This window comes from Sinocyclocheilus anshuiensis, unplaced genomic scaffold (genome assembly GCF_001515605.1).
Source record: "Sinocyclocheilus anshuiensis isolate Anshui unplaced genomic scaffold, SAMN03320099.WGS_v1.1 scaffold478, whole genome shotgun sequence".
Classification (NCBI taxonomy): domain Eukaryota; kingdom Metazoa; phylum Chordata; class Actinopteri; order Cypriniformes; family Cyprinidae; genus Sinocyclocheilus; species Sinocyclocheilus anshuiensis.
Window position 1 is genome coordinate 1477543 of NW_015542376.1, and position 14380 is coordinate 1491922.

Genomic DNA, 14380 nt, shown 5'->3' on the forward strand with positions numbered 1-14380 from the left:
GGTATCACACAACTTTTGACTAAAGAGGTTTTTGTCAAGCAGAGTAGCAGCCTGTCAATAAGCACGATAGATTGTCCCCAGTGACTTAAAATCAATGCTCACTAAGCATATCCTTAATAGGAATGAGATAAAGGCATGTTTTCATCAACAAAAAGGAACAACCATGAAAAATGCCTGTAATCCGTAATTTACAAAGAGATCAATACAGCACACATAACCATTCATTAATGTAACTTAAACAGGCTCTCTGTAGAAATTGTGAAGATCAGACTCCACAGATTGTTAAAACAAGTTGCTACACCACAGCTGGCACTACAACTGAAGAATCAAACATACTGGTGTTCTACAAACAGCTAAAACCGTTGATCTTCATCAGTATGAACCTGACTGCCCATCTTCTGGACCTCATGTTGAAGGCTTCCAACCTCTCTCGCTGGCAGTTCATCCAGGAATTCTCCATTCCTCCTCTGGTGGCAGTGCCCAGACTCCCTAGCGCCCTGCTTCCAATTTTTGGCCTGCTCTACGTGCTCATCTTTGGGCTTGCAGTGGTGGGAAATGGGGCGGTGCTGGTTCTCTTATGTCGCGGGAAGGCTCTGCAGTCTCCCAGCACCTTCTTCATTTGCTCTCTGGCACTCAGTGACCTCCTGATATCCATAGTGTGTGTTCCTGCCACACTGCTGCAGCACTTCTTCACCAACTGGTTGGCAGGTAGGCTTAATTTTGTTCACACTTGGCAGAAATCAGTTTCTGTTATGTTTATAATGCACCATAACTGTCTATAACCAATTGGCCACCCAGTTTTTCCCTAACTTTTTATGATTTTTTATAAACCCAAGGTCTCCCGATGTATAGCTCAATCTCAACACTATTAAGTGACAGCTTTGGGAAAGTAAAGCTTTAAGCATATATAGTCAATGCATGATCAAAGCCACTGATGAAGCTATGAGCACCTGGGTTCGATTGGCAATCGACAGGCAATCGAACCAAGCGTGAAAGCACCCTAACAGAGTACTTGACCTCCAGTGCATTCATCTGACAATTCAACGCTCTTAAATGGTATAGTATTGTTCAAAGGGTAAAGGATTTCTGTGCTTTCTACACATTCGTTTTTCATCTTTCACAAAACTACAATTCATTAAAAGTTTGTGCTACACTTCAGTACATGTGCACAGATTAAAAGATGCACTTGTAACATGAATTCATGCCAGTGAATAAATCATGTGCAAAACTGCACTAGGCCTGAAATTGGATTTCTGAAGTCTATCCATAATAATGTAGTACAGTATACTGCACCTGTGTTACTGAATTAAAATGCAAGTGTCTCTTGTACCATCCTTGAAGCACAAAAATGAGCACTGAGGTTTTTAAAAAGACATAAACTGTGCTTAAATATATTTCGGCATCTCAAAATAATGTCAGAATTCTTACTTTTTTTTTATCTCTAAGAAAGGCTATCTGATGTTAATAATAATAATAATAATAATTAGGGGTGTAACGGTACACAAACATGACGGTTCGGTACGTACTTCGGTTTTAATGTCACGGTTCGGTACAGTTTCGGTACACCCCTAATAATAATACATCCCAAAATGAAAGTCCTGTCATCATTTACTCACCGTCATGTTCACCCAAACTTGTATGAAAATATTTTTTTGTATTTTTTCCTGTGAAAAAATGCCTCAGTGTTTATTGACTATACAATGGATGTCAGATTGTCCAGTGTTGTGTCCAGTGTTGTTTTGGACCCCAGCGTCTTTCATTGTCTTTCATTTCATGGAGAAAAACTGTTTGAATACAGGTTTGAGGGTGAATAAAGGATTTTTGTTTTTTTGGATGAACTGTCCCTTTAAGTGGACAAATTGTGTCACCATAACAGACATTCAGTACCATCATCGCTAAAAACATTAAACAACTGGTGCATTTACATTGTGTATAATTTGTGGACCATACATTACTCATTATTCTGCTGTCAAACATTTTAATGGACCTGTAGGCTACACAAGTTTTGTTTGGCCTTGGGTGTTTGTTGTGTAAAACATCTGTCTTTAAACAGAGAATGGAAGCATTTGCCATTATTTGTGTGATCTGTTGAAAGAAAATGTGCGGATTATTTATTAGTTTACTTCATAACATCATCTCGACTCGCCTGTCTAGATGTGACAAAAGGGTCTGGCTGCAGCTGGCGCTTGCACTCTCAGACGTGCATTCTCAGGCTTGCACTCTCAGACACTTGCGCTTCCGCTAGCTACGTCACTTGCAGTCTTTTATTTGCGTCTGAGAGTGCAAGCGCCAGCTGCAGCCAGACCCTTCTCAGATGTGAGGATGATTCGATTTCAATTGTTTTTTCTTCTTTTTTTTTTAACAATCGATGTATTGCTGTCAAATCTATTGGTTTAGCATGTTTTACCTGCAGTCGTAACCTTTGACAAGCCTGTGCATACCCTATCACTTTTAAGTTAATGCCACATTAACATTTTATTAACATTATTAACTTTGTTTTTAAATAACGATTTTATATGGCAAAAATCCTAAAATCTCTCGTCCCGTATTTTGTAAAATAAAGATATTATACTTGATATTTATCATCGATGCATTAATTAGCTAACTGTAATCGATATTTGCTTAACGAAAAAAATCGATATTTTTTTTTTGGATGAACTGTCCCTTTAAGTGGACAAATTGTGTCATCATAACAGACATGCAGTAGCTTACCATCATCGCTAAAAACATTGAAAAGCTGGTGCACTTACATAGTGTATAATTTGTGGACCACACATTACTCGTTATTTTGCTGTCAAACATTTCAATGGACCTGTACATAAGTTTTGTTTGGTCTTGAGTGTTTTTTCTTCAGCTGAAATTGTACTGATGGTTGATTAATATTCACGGCCATCTGCTGCGTGATACTGGTTCAGACGGTAAACCGGTTTGAATTACGCACATGAATAAAAAAAAAAAGGCATAGCTACCTACCGGTACAAGTGCCTAAGCAACAGCGTCGTGAATTGAGAGGTAGTCCCTGTTAACTGCATACACTACTGACTAATAGTTAGAGAACTATTAATAACAGACAACTAATTCTTTAACTGGGCAAATAAACCAACTGTAAACGGCCGTTAACAGAAGCCAGAGACGCTGAAGAGGAACACAAAGAGGAGAAAATACTGTAGCAGGCAGAGCAAGATCACTGTTCAAGTTGCGCGAAATATTGGAAGAAAATCCTAAATACTGAATCGGGGGTTTATATGAATGTAGCCTATCTCTGAGGGGAACTGACTGTCTTCAGAAAAGAGTAGATGGTATTTTCTTTTCATCTTACCTCCATATAATGCATATTAATGTATTGTTTAAAAGTGCCGCGCTGCTTTGTTTACAGTTGTGATAACTGTAGATTGTGATAAACCGTGAAACCGCCAGAATCCCAAAAAAAACGTGATACATATTTTTGGTCAGCCCAGCACTACGGCCATCCTACAAGTGGACTTCTATGTCTAAAATGGAGCTATAATTTTGATGTGATAGCCTATACAAGTCTGATGTCCATAAATAATCAAGTTGTCGTGAACAGACACAGGCTCGCTGAGACCAGAAGGATACTGTTGCGCTTAAACATTTCCATGTAGCATACTCATTACTGCATTTATCTGTGTTTGTGTGGTATTGTTTTTCGACACCTTCATTATGTCCAACACTTAAATCAGATCTCCAAGTAACTTTTGATGAGATGGAAGGTCACCATTGATTAGAAGAGATCTTCAGAACCTCTGGTTGAATTGTAAATGAGCAATTTACCTCACCTGAAGTTCTTGGAATCCTATTTGCTGCATCAGCCCATCTACAATATGTGTAAATAACACATGAATGTGCTTATGTTGCTGTAGAAACCATTTTCAATTTGTTTTTTGAAAGTAGTCTTTTATGCTCACCAAAGCGGCACTTATTTGATCAAAAATACAGTAAAAACAGTAATATTGTGAAATATTATTACAATTTAAACTAATTGTTTTCTGTAATCTATTAATTTGTAAGGTAATCTGTTACAATTCTGTTATCTGCAATATAAGTTATTCCTGGGATGGCAAAGCTGAATTTTCAGCAGCCATTACTCCAGTCTTCAGTGTCAAACAATCTTTCAGAAATCATTCTAATATGCTGATTTGTTGCTCAGCATTTCTTTTTATTATCAATATTGAAAACAGTTTAATATTGTTGTGGAAACTGTGAAATCCTTATTTTCAGGATTCTTTGATGAATAGAAAGTTCAAAACAACAGCATTTATTTGAAGAGAAATTTGTATAACAGTGTAAAATTCTTTATTGAGATTTTTGACCAATTTAATGTTCCATTGCTGAACAAAAATATTAATTAAAAAAGTAGTGACCCCCAAGCTTTTATAGTGTAGGGTAATGGTATATAATGCGAGAAAAAAAAGTGTAAAATATTAAATATATTTAAGTGAAGCTTTGATACATTAAATTTTATATTTCTTTAAAAAAATATCAAGTTTAATGCATCATGAAGTATATCATGGCCACTCAGTTCTGGTTATTTTTATTTCCTCAGAATACTACTGTTGAAAGGCCGTCAATGAAAAAAAAAAAATGCATTTGCAGCAAAATGGTGTAGTTATGATGTCTACCAGCAGGATCTAACTGGACTGTGTTAACCAGCCAAAATTGAACGCTTGACATTTAAAAATAATTCAAATATAGTCTCAAATATCCGATGCCTGCCATTTTTTGACTCTACAAATCAGTTTGCATTGCTCAGTATGCGTCATGTTGTGTTTTAGATTCTATCGTTTGCAAGAGTCTGTGACCTTTCATCTAATGACATTGTATAATGAAGGACAGTCATGTCCGGCATACAACAGGTGAATTATGCCAGTGTGCTTGTGGAGTTATTTAGGATCAGTGAGCTGGAAAATAAGAATTAGTGGGTTATAGAAGACTCCTCAGAACTGCTGGGAGAAGATTGCTCCTTAAATCCATGGCAACACAAACCCAATCTGATCTCCTATATACTGTAGTAATTATGAGGAACATTGTGTCACAAAATGAAGCCTGTGGTCCTAGTCCACCCCTATGTCTTCATCATTGTCCATAAAGACCATACATTCACTGCCCACACATTTCCTTCTATAAGTTGCTCTGCAAGCCTCCTCAGTATCATTTTTCTTATGTGTCAACAGTTAATCCTACCTACTGTGTATATATGAAAACAGGTCAAGCAGTTTGTTATTCAATATTTTTATACAGTCTTTCATCAGCTCATTTGCCTGTTCTCTAATTCACTCATATTCAACGATTCAATCACTGTGCCTCATTCATTTTTTGACCGACAGGAGATTTTCTGTGCAAGTTAATACCATTCCTACAAGTGACGGCCATCGGGACCAGCATGCTCACCATGACGTGTATTGCTGTAGAGCGTTTCCAAGGAATCCTTTATCCCCTGCATGTCCGCAACAGCTACTTTCTTTGTCATGCCTTCAAGATGCTGGGTGAGTTATGAAAAGAGGTTATTAAAGATATCTCATACAACAGCAGGTGAACTCATCCCTTGTGAAAGCCCCATTTTTTAATCTTTCCCCACTGTAAGGGAACCCTTCCAAAAATATAATATATAATATTTGTAAAAAATATAAGGGTCCTCTTAAAAATATTAAATATACATTTGAATGTATAAACATCTATTTGTACTGTGTGCAAAAATATTTGTATTTTGTAATTAATATAATATTTTTTTGTATTATAAAATGTTTATATTGGTTTTATGTCTCAACCGACAATTTGGTTCAAATAATTCAAATAATTTCAAAACAATTCAAATAATTGTTTTGAAATTAAATATGATATAACTGAATTCGTTAATGATGTCACTACTGTAAGGAAATTAAAATATTATTAAAATGTAATTAAAATATTATCTCAACTTTAATAAATAAAAAATATTTATTAGATTTATTAGGTTTTCTTATTGTTAAAAAAAGTGTCATCAAAATAATAATAATTTAAAAAAAATAATAATAATAATCTCATGACTTCTAACCAGTTTTTAGAAAGCAGAATGAAATGTAATGTTATTAAATATAGTAAATTTAGTTTGCAGTCTCCTTGCGGCCCTCAGACATCAATATGAAATCCTTGAGCTAGACACTGCATAGAAAACAACAAATATTGTGTTTTTTGACTTATTTTACAGTGGCCGTGTGGTTGGTTGCCCTGGCGATCTTTCACAAACAAAGATATTTTAAAGAATGTTTTGTCCATATAATGAAAGTGCAAACCAAATTTGAACCCCATTGACTTATGGACAAAAACAGTGACCTTTTTCAAAACATCTTCTTTTGTGTTCTTTTGAAATTCTACAAAACTACAAATATTATGTCTTGTCCCTCATTTTACAGTGGCTGTGTGGTTGGTTGCCCTCGCAATCGCGGCTCCCATGTGGTTTGTTCAGAAAGTGGAGGTAAACATGCAACTCTAAGAAAATAAATACTACATTCACATTCTGTCTGACATTTCCAGAACAATCCCTATCCATTATACACACTATTTTTTAGATTAAACAAGCAATTTAGTGATTGCTCCCACTCTGGTGCATGCAGGGTCATATTATTTAACAGACAAAACTCAAGTCATTAACAGTCAAAGATAAGGAACACAATGAAATAGGTCATAAACATCAGTATTCAGCTCAAATAGTAGTATCAGCTAAATCTATCTGAGGAAAGAAAGAAATGTCCTAGTTTTCATAAGTTTATGAAATGCGTTGTGATTATTAAAGCAAAAGATTACATGAAATAAAAATAAAAAGCAGCTGATGGTTTAAACATGAGCAGAATATGTCTCTTTGACTTGTAATTTTCATTCACTGCAGCTACCGCCAGAGATAACAGATGCATCAACTCTATTAGAAGCAAATTAGATGCTGTTGTGCTAGAAGAGACCATTGAGGGCTTCAAATGCAATGTCTGTTATGTTTTCATTGAGATAATAATGCCTTTCGCTTATCATGTTTGTGTTTTTGCTTTATGTTTATTGCCCTTGCATGAGCAGCTTTCACATAGTTTTTCCCTCAGACATGTTGTATGCACATGATCATGATGTCATGCTGTTTCAGGCATTCAGCAGATAAACTTCATAAGAAGGATAAAAAGCTGTCTTTAATCATTAGCAATGCCTGTCAGTCAGTAAATCTGACCATTATAGTTCATTTGGGAATAAGACGAATTATCAAGAAACATGAGCAGCATTATACAATATTACTTGCTAAACAAATTCATTAGATTGAATATTTGAATATTTAGCTGCCTCTAGCCTTCCCTCCATCTGTCAAACTTTTTTCTTCTACTTTTTTCTAAATAGAAAAGAATGAAGGGCCCACATAATAAGTTTCCTCTTATTTAACTATGCAGGTGAAATATGACTTCCTGTTTGATGTCCACCATACCAGTTGTTTGGAAGTATGGCCAAGCCAGAGGCAGAGGAGAGCCTACACTACCTGTCTGTCCGTCCTGGTGTTTCTGGCCCCCTTGGTGACCATGGCCATCCTGTACTGGAAGATCATGCGGGAGCTCTGGGGCAAGCACAAAGTACATGACATCATGTTTCAAACGCTCCCGGGATCTGAAATCAACAAGATTGCAAGGTTAGTCTACAACAGCGGGTTTGCTTGCTATTATATTGTTTATTTCATTATTGTCTCAAAAATGAAATTATGCATTCAACAAAACATTAATGTTAAATTCACTTCAACCAAAGTTACAATTACAGTAAGATGCTAAATATAATAAAGGGATACTGCACCTCAAAATAAAAACTCTGTCGTGGCTTCATTTCATTTCAACTATTTGCATTGGCAGAGCAAAGGACCATTCACATCTAGTATGATAAATAATACGTTTTAAGGAACTTTTTCCAGCTGATGAATGTAAAAACCATAGAAAACAAATCAGAATACAACTGACTTTAAAGTATTTAAAGCGGCAGACAACGTAACTGCGGCACATGCTTATAATGAACAAAATGTTAACGTGTGCTGGTGTGGACACTAATATAGTTATTGGTTTTGGTGTGAACGGGCCTTAAATGATAATACTGTGTCTAAAACATAAGTTACTCAATACTAACTTATTATTTATTGGACTGTAGTATAAAAGCAATTACTTTTTCTTTTGAATATATTAAAGAATGTTTCAAACTTTTTGTCCACATAATGCGCAAAAGCAACACTGGACCCCATTGACTTTCATTGTGTGGACAAAAACACTAGTGTTTTTCAAAATATTGTCTTTTGTGTTCCACAGACGAAAAAGTCAGGTTTGGATCAACATGAGGGTGAGTTGTTAATGAAGAATAACTTTTTGGGCGAACTATCCCATTAAGTAAAACTACAATGTAGTGTACAAGTATATGACTCTGTACATCATTTAAGATATAGTTCACCCAAACATGTCACCCAAAAATTCTTTCATCATTTACACACCCTCATTTCATTCCAAATCTGGACTTTCTTTCTTCTGTGCAACATCAAAGATACAATTTTGAAGAAATGTGGGTAACCAAACAATTTTGGTGACCAACGGCTTCCATTATGTAGACAGAAAAACTGAGACTTTTCTCAAAATATCTTCATTTATGTTCCACAGAATAAAGTCATAAATGTTTGTAATGACATGAGGGTGAATACATGATGACAGAAAATAAATTTTTTGGGTAAATTATCAATTTAATGATTATTCTTAAGGTTTTGCAATGTTAGCATCATTGCAAAGTATATAAATACATTTGAATCATGACAACTCTCTGAAGATTTTGGCATGGTGATGGATATGACAATGTTAATGTATTTGGTCTTGGCGGAATAGATCTGCTACGCTGCTGCTGCTGTTGGTTATTGCTGTAGTTGTAGATTATTGCTGCTGCTGCAAGCAAGTACAGGAACTTGCTACTGCCAATGCATACGGCGATACGGTGCCATGAGTATTTAAGACATACTGCTGCTGCACAAATAGCATATAAAATAACCCATAGCAGATCTATACAGGTGGAGCTGGGGAAGGTGGAGGGTTTCAGAGAAACTCTGAAATCGCGCTGCAGGAATCTCTAGTGAATGCTAGCCAGCTATATAAATGCAAGGCAGTAAGCTCATTGGCTGCATATGCAGCATGAACCAATCAGCTTGTGCCAAGTCGTTTAACTCTCTGAATATCATCAGTTACGTTAACAACCCATCAGCTAAACTATATATTAATATGGTACAAAATTATAGGACAAGCTTAAAATGCAACACTCAGTTTTATACAACATATAACAGGGTGTCCTTGCTCTATTCACCAAGGAGCCTAAAAAGGTTGAAGGCCCCTGGGCTAATAGCGCAGCATGGATACCCATGTGATCAGAACCTAACGATTTTGACAATAAACAACAAAAAACACTTTTTGTTTGTCCATATAATTCTGGGAGTCACACACTGCTTTTGAAAGGTCTGTTTAGCAGATGCTTTCATTGCCAACATTGCATAACATCTACATTGTTGCTCTCGGTTCGCATAATCTTGGTAGACTGGTACAAATGAAATGCTGTTTGATTGACACCCCTGTATTGTGCTGTTATTGACATGCCTGCAACAATAGAAATGCCTTTCATTCTCAGAAGGAAGAAGCGTGCAGTAAGAATGATGGCCACCGTGGTGCTGCTCTTTGTCGCCTGCTGGGCGCCCTTCCATCTGGTCTCCCTCCTGCTTGACTACGGTACCAAACCTCTTGTGCTCTTCCCTCTTGCCTACTGTTGTCAATCTTTTTTCTTCTCCTCACAAGTAATGAAAAAAACAACCTTTTACACATGTGTCTGTCAGCCAGATGCTGTCCTTCCTGTGAGAGTAGATTAAACACACTCACTTCAGATTCTCTCCTTCTTTACCCCTTTCCTCCTCCCCAACCTTTCGCAGAGGTCAACACCTCGTTCCTGTGAATCTTCGACAGGCAATCATTTGTTCTATTATTCTTCTCGCAGTTATCACTATGGCAACTATTGTGAATTTGGTGTAGTACTATTTTCTCCATACACAGATTGTGTGATATCACCTAAAAATGCATTAATACAGGTATAGCATTTTATGTAATTCATAAACATCCTTAATTAATGTAATTTAAACCAAACTTCATAAGCAAGTGTAAGATATCAGAACTCTATGAAATGCGTATGATTAGGAAAATTCACAGCAAATCAAAAATGTCATCTTATTTATATATTTCAGTGTTATGTCCCGTTTATTCTGGGGTCGTATACATTGTTCTCATTATAAATGGACCTGCAGTGGCTTTGGTAAATGGTAAATCACTGCTTTCCATAATTCTGACCTGACTTCTCTGACCTATAGGAGCTATTTTAGTTCCACTTAAGAGCAAGACTGTTTCCCTCCTTATTTTTCAGTGCAATTTTCCATCTGTACTTACTCCTCAAGGTTTCAGTCTTTTTATAATAATATTATATTATTATTTTTCCTTGCCCAGTGTTCTATCCACTCTACTGTCATGTGCACAACACGCAGTCCATTTCTTCATTTTTTTCCACGGTTCACGTGCTTCTCAGCTGCAACGAAAGCCTTTCAGAAGACAGCATAACAAATTCTTCTATTTCCAGTGAAATTACATTCATTAGCATTTACCTGAGACAGGAGCCGGTATGGAAATAAAGGTTTTAAAGGAAACCATGAAAAAGCACAAGTGACACTAACATGTTTGCATCTCCAGAGACACACTTTATACAGTGTGTTGTTCATCTAATCTTGACATTGATAGCAGTTCATTCCTTTTTAGTTTTCTCCTTTTTCTTTTAAAAAGCTATTTAGTGATAAATGAATGCACATAGGAAGTCAATAAGTGACTTCTTTATGAGTGAGTCATTGACTCAAATGAAACTGATTTGCTCAAAAACGCGAAGCGAGTCATTGATTGAGTCATTCAATCGATTTCAACCGTTCAAAACATTCAAGAACAAAACACTATTATGTTGCTCGGAGACACGCAGTGGTTCTGCTGTGGCTTCATTTGGAACTGTTTGTGTTGGTGGAGCAAAAATAAAAAACGTAAAAGGCTGTTCACACCAAGAACGATAACTATAACTATAAAGTTTTAATAACCGTTATACTTCTATAAGAATAGGAAAGTTCGCAATGAGGCAGGATATTGTTGGAATCACTTTAGAATGAGTTTTTCCAGCTGATGAACGATAAAAAAAATTGACAGCCAATAAGAATTCACCTGATCTTAAAGAGCTCGACTAGCAGCAGAGGATGTAACAGCAACACATTGTTATTTTGCATTGTTATGGATGCTAATATAGCTAATATGTGACCCTGGACCACAAAACCAGTCTAAAGTCGCTGGGGTATATTTGTAGCAATAGCCAAAAATTGATTCAGCTTTCAGATGATGTATAAATCTCAATTTGGAAAAATTTACACTTAAGGTTTTGTGGTCCAGGGTCACATAAATACTCTAAACCTTGCCTTTTTTCATTCCATTACCCTACCTCTTGTGCTTTTAAAGGGGTCATATGATGTTGCTAAAAAGAACATTATTTTGTGTATTTGGTGTAATGAAATGTGTTTATGCGGAATCTCATTATTTGTGAATAGCCCCTAAAAGTCAACCCTAAAGCGTTTAATGAAAGCTTTTTCTTTATTTGTGGAGAAATTTCCTTACGGTTTTATAACTGTACCTTGCATGTCTGTTCTCTGAACACAGGTCAGCTGGACCTTGATCTTGACTCCGAGTTTCTCCTAGTCAGCGTGGTTCAGATCCTGGGATTCAGCAACTCGGTGTGTAACCCGCTGGTTTATGCTGCCCTCAACACCACCTTCAAAAGTGACCTGCTGGCTCTGCTCACCCGAGGATGTTCGGGTGCAAGAGGTTGCTGCTGTAGCTCGTGTTCCTGTTGGTCCTGTAGGAGTCACAAACGAGTGGGCATCTCAGCAGTGGAATCAGTGGAACCCAGACGGGGCCTGGAGACAACATGTAGACAGGGAGGGATCAGATCGTGTAGTAAACCAGCATGGGATGCTGAACCAGAGAGGCCTACGTCTAACATGTTTCCCCCCATGAACCTTCTCAGCGCCATCAGGCCCAAAAAGACCTCCAGTACCATGATGCTAAGTGTTATTGACCCTCCACACACAAACAGCACGTCTGGATCTGACCGGCCTCTCACAGGGATACCTGGTGAGTAAATGTCAACAAAATGAGATTGTAATACCTGAAACTCATCGACTTAATGACTTAGAAGACAGTCCTTCAGGAGTTTTAAACAATCGCAAATTCACAACTATAGTCATTGTTTTCATTTTTTGCTCCCACAGATAATGATGTAGATTCAACAACCTGTAGATGGCAGTTTTCAGACCTTTGAAGGATGTTTTTGTTTTTGGAGCTCAGTTAATATCTCCACAATAAGGATGGGAGTGAGTCACCAATGAAAGAAACCGAGATGTTTTTGAAGTACTTTCAGTCTCTGAACTTCTGAAGACCACGTATGAACAAGACCAGCTACAGTACATCATTAGTTTTGGTTCGGCTCGGAGAAAGTCCAAAACACACTGGATAGTTTAGACCAAAGACCATATTTTCTGTGCACCCTTCCTAGACTTTGGTGAATATTTTCCAGCTGAATTAGATAATTTCGAGGGGTGAGAACCAGAAGGGCGTAAGTGACATTTTTGGTGAAATGTATATATATATATATCTCAAATGAAAGCTCTTAATGAGCTCTTTCTACTGGCAAAAGTACTGTCATCCATGAGTGTACAAATTTTTATTATAAACAATTGAAATCAGTACACAAAGTCAGATCAAACTATGGTAAAATGTTTGTTTTGGCTCTCCTGTAAAGTTGGTGAAATGTAACTTACGCCTTTCTGGTTCTCACCCCTCGATTTGTAGAATAATGAGTCTCATTCATTATTTATTTGGAATTTCTGCGTGAAATCTGTTTGAAGGTTTTCACTAAAAAAATTGTGATTCACCAATAAATTTCGTATTAAAATTTAGTATCAATTTACGAAAATATGTAGGAACAACTGAAACCACACATACGCAAAAATTACATACTGTGGTGGGTAGCGTTATAAACATGTTAAGATTAAATCTTATACATAGATTTTTTTAATCTTAGGGCCTATAAAAGAGTAAGAAAAAGTGTGTTCCTCTACATAAAAACACAGATACTCATATATACAGCTGGCTAAAGAGAGGTCTGTAACCCGGGTCTGTATAATACATGATTATTGTGTTTGAAGTGGTTTTAAAGATGGCACACTTGCTTGGCGTTGCTCGAGGATCTTGCTGCACGTGCTCTCAAAACAAGAACGCGGCTTTAGATAGCGTCATATGTGATGAGAGTTGTGCGGAAAAGTCCTTATATGGAGCTGGTTTGGATGCGTTTTATGCAAATTACTAACTTCAGGCACACGGTTGCTCATCTAGAGCATGCAGATTAACATTGGAACGAAGTACAAATGAACGATTTAGTACAAATTCATATACGTACACACGTTTTAATGAGAAGTTCTCTTGTGCATATAAATACAAATAATCCACGCAATGATTAGTGAATGAGACCCAATTTCTTTTAATGCCAGTTTGTGGAGTGTAGCGTTAAAGATTATTTAATGATTGTTTGGCTGTGCTTTTATGTCTCGTATCCAGGAGTGTGTGCAGCCTCTTGCCTCAGCGAATGTGGATTCTGTCTCCATGGATGGGCCCAAAGTCTACTGGAAGTTCTTGGGAGTCCGCAGGTACCTGCAGAGGCCTTTGGAAGTGCCCAGCTGAGTGCGGACGACACACACTCCATAAAGCCTAACAACGCGGATTTACATTAAGACAGTTGTAGAGTTTGCAATGGGCAATATTTTACAATTTCAGACAACCTGGAAATAGAGATTACATACAGATAAGCTGGCAGAACACACTCACGTTTTGCACCCTGATACCTCAGCCCATCATAGTATGAACATCTTTACAATGATTTTAATTATTTAATTAAAAGATCGTATTTTAAAAGATTGTTAATGTGTATATTTTTCTATTGCAATGCACATCAAGTAGCCTAGATGATTTCATCTGTATATCTTTGTTACATTGTGACTTTGTAAAAATTGCGTATTTTGATGTTTCATTCTTTTTTTTATGAACACTAAAGTTTTCTTTATCTCAGTATGTGGTACTGAATTCCATGTTGTCAGTTAATTTCAGAGTAAACCCTTTAGTATTAGGCTGTAAAATATTATAATAAAATAAATTAATAATAAAGTTATTTTAAAAAGATTGTTGCAATCAAAAGATTGTTGCAAAAGTTGATTGCAATTTTTTTTTTT

General features: G+C 36.6%; 1 protein-coding gene across 1 annotated transcript; it reads left to right on the forward strand.

Annotated features, from left to right (window-relative positions):
* The first annotated feature begins 377 nt into the window (after positions 1-377).
* LOC107692324 (pyroglutamylated RFamide peptide receptor-like) lies at positions 378-13835 on the forward strand. The gene is made up of 8 exons (XM_016491305.1): positions 378-708; positions 5346-5504; positions 6411-6472; positions 7422-7654; positions 9661-9758; positions 11757-12230; positions 12368-12375; positions 13713-13835. The coding sequence occupies exons 1-8, from the start codon at positions 378-380 to the stop codon at positions 13833-13835; spliced, it is 1488 nt and encodes a 495-aa protein (XP_016346791.1).
* Positions 13836-14380: the final 545 nt, after the last annotated feature.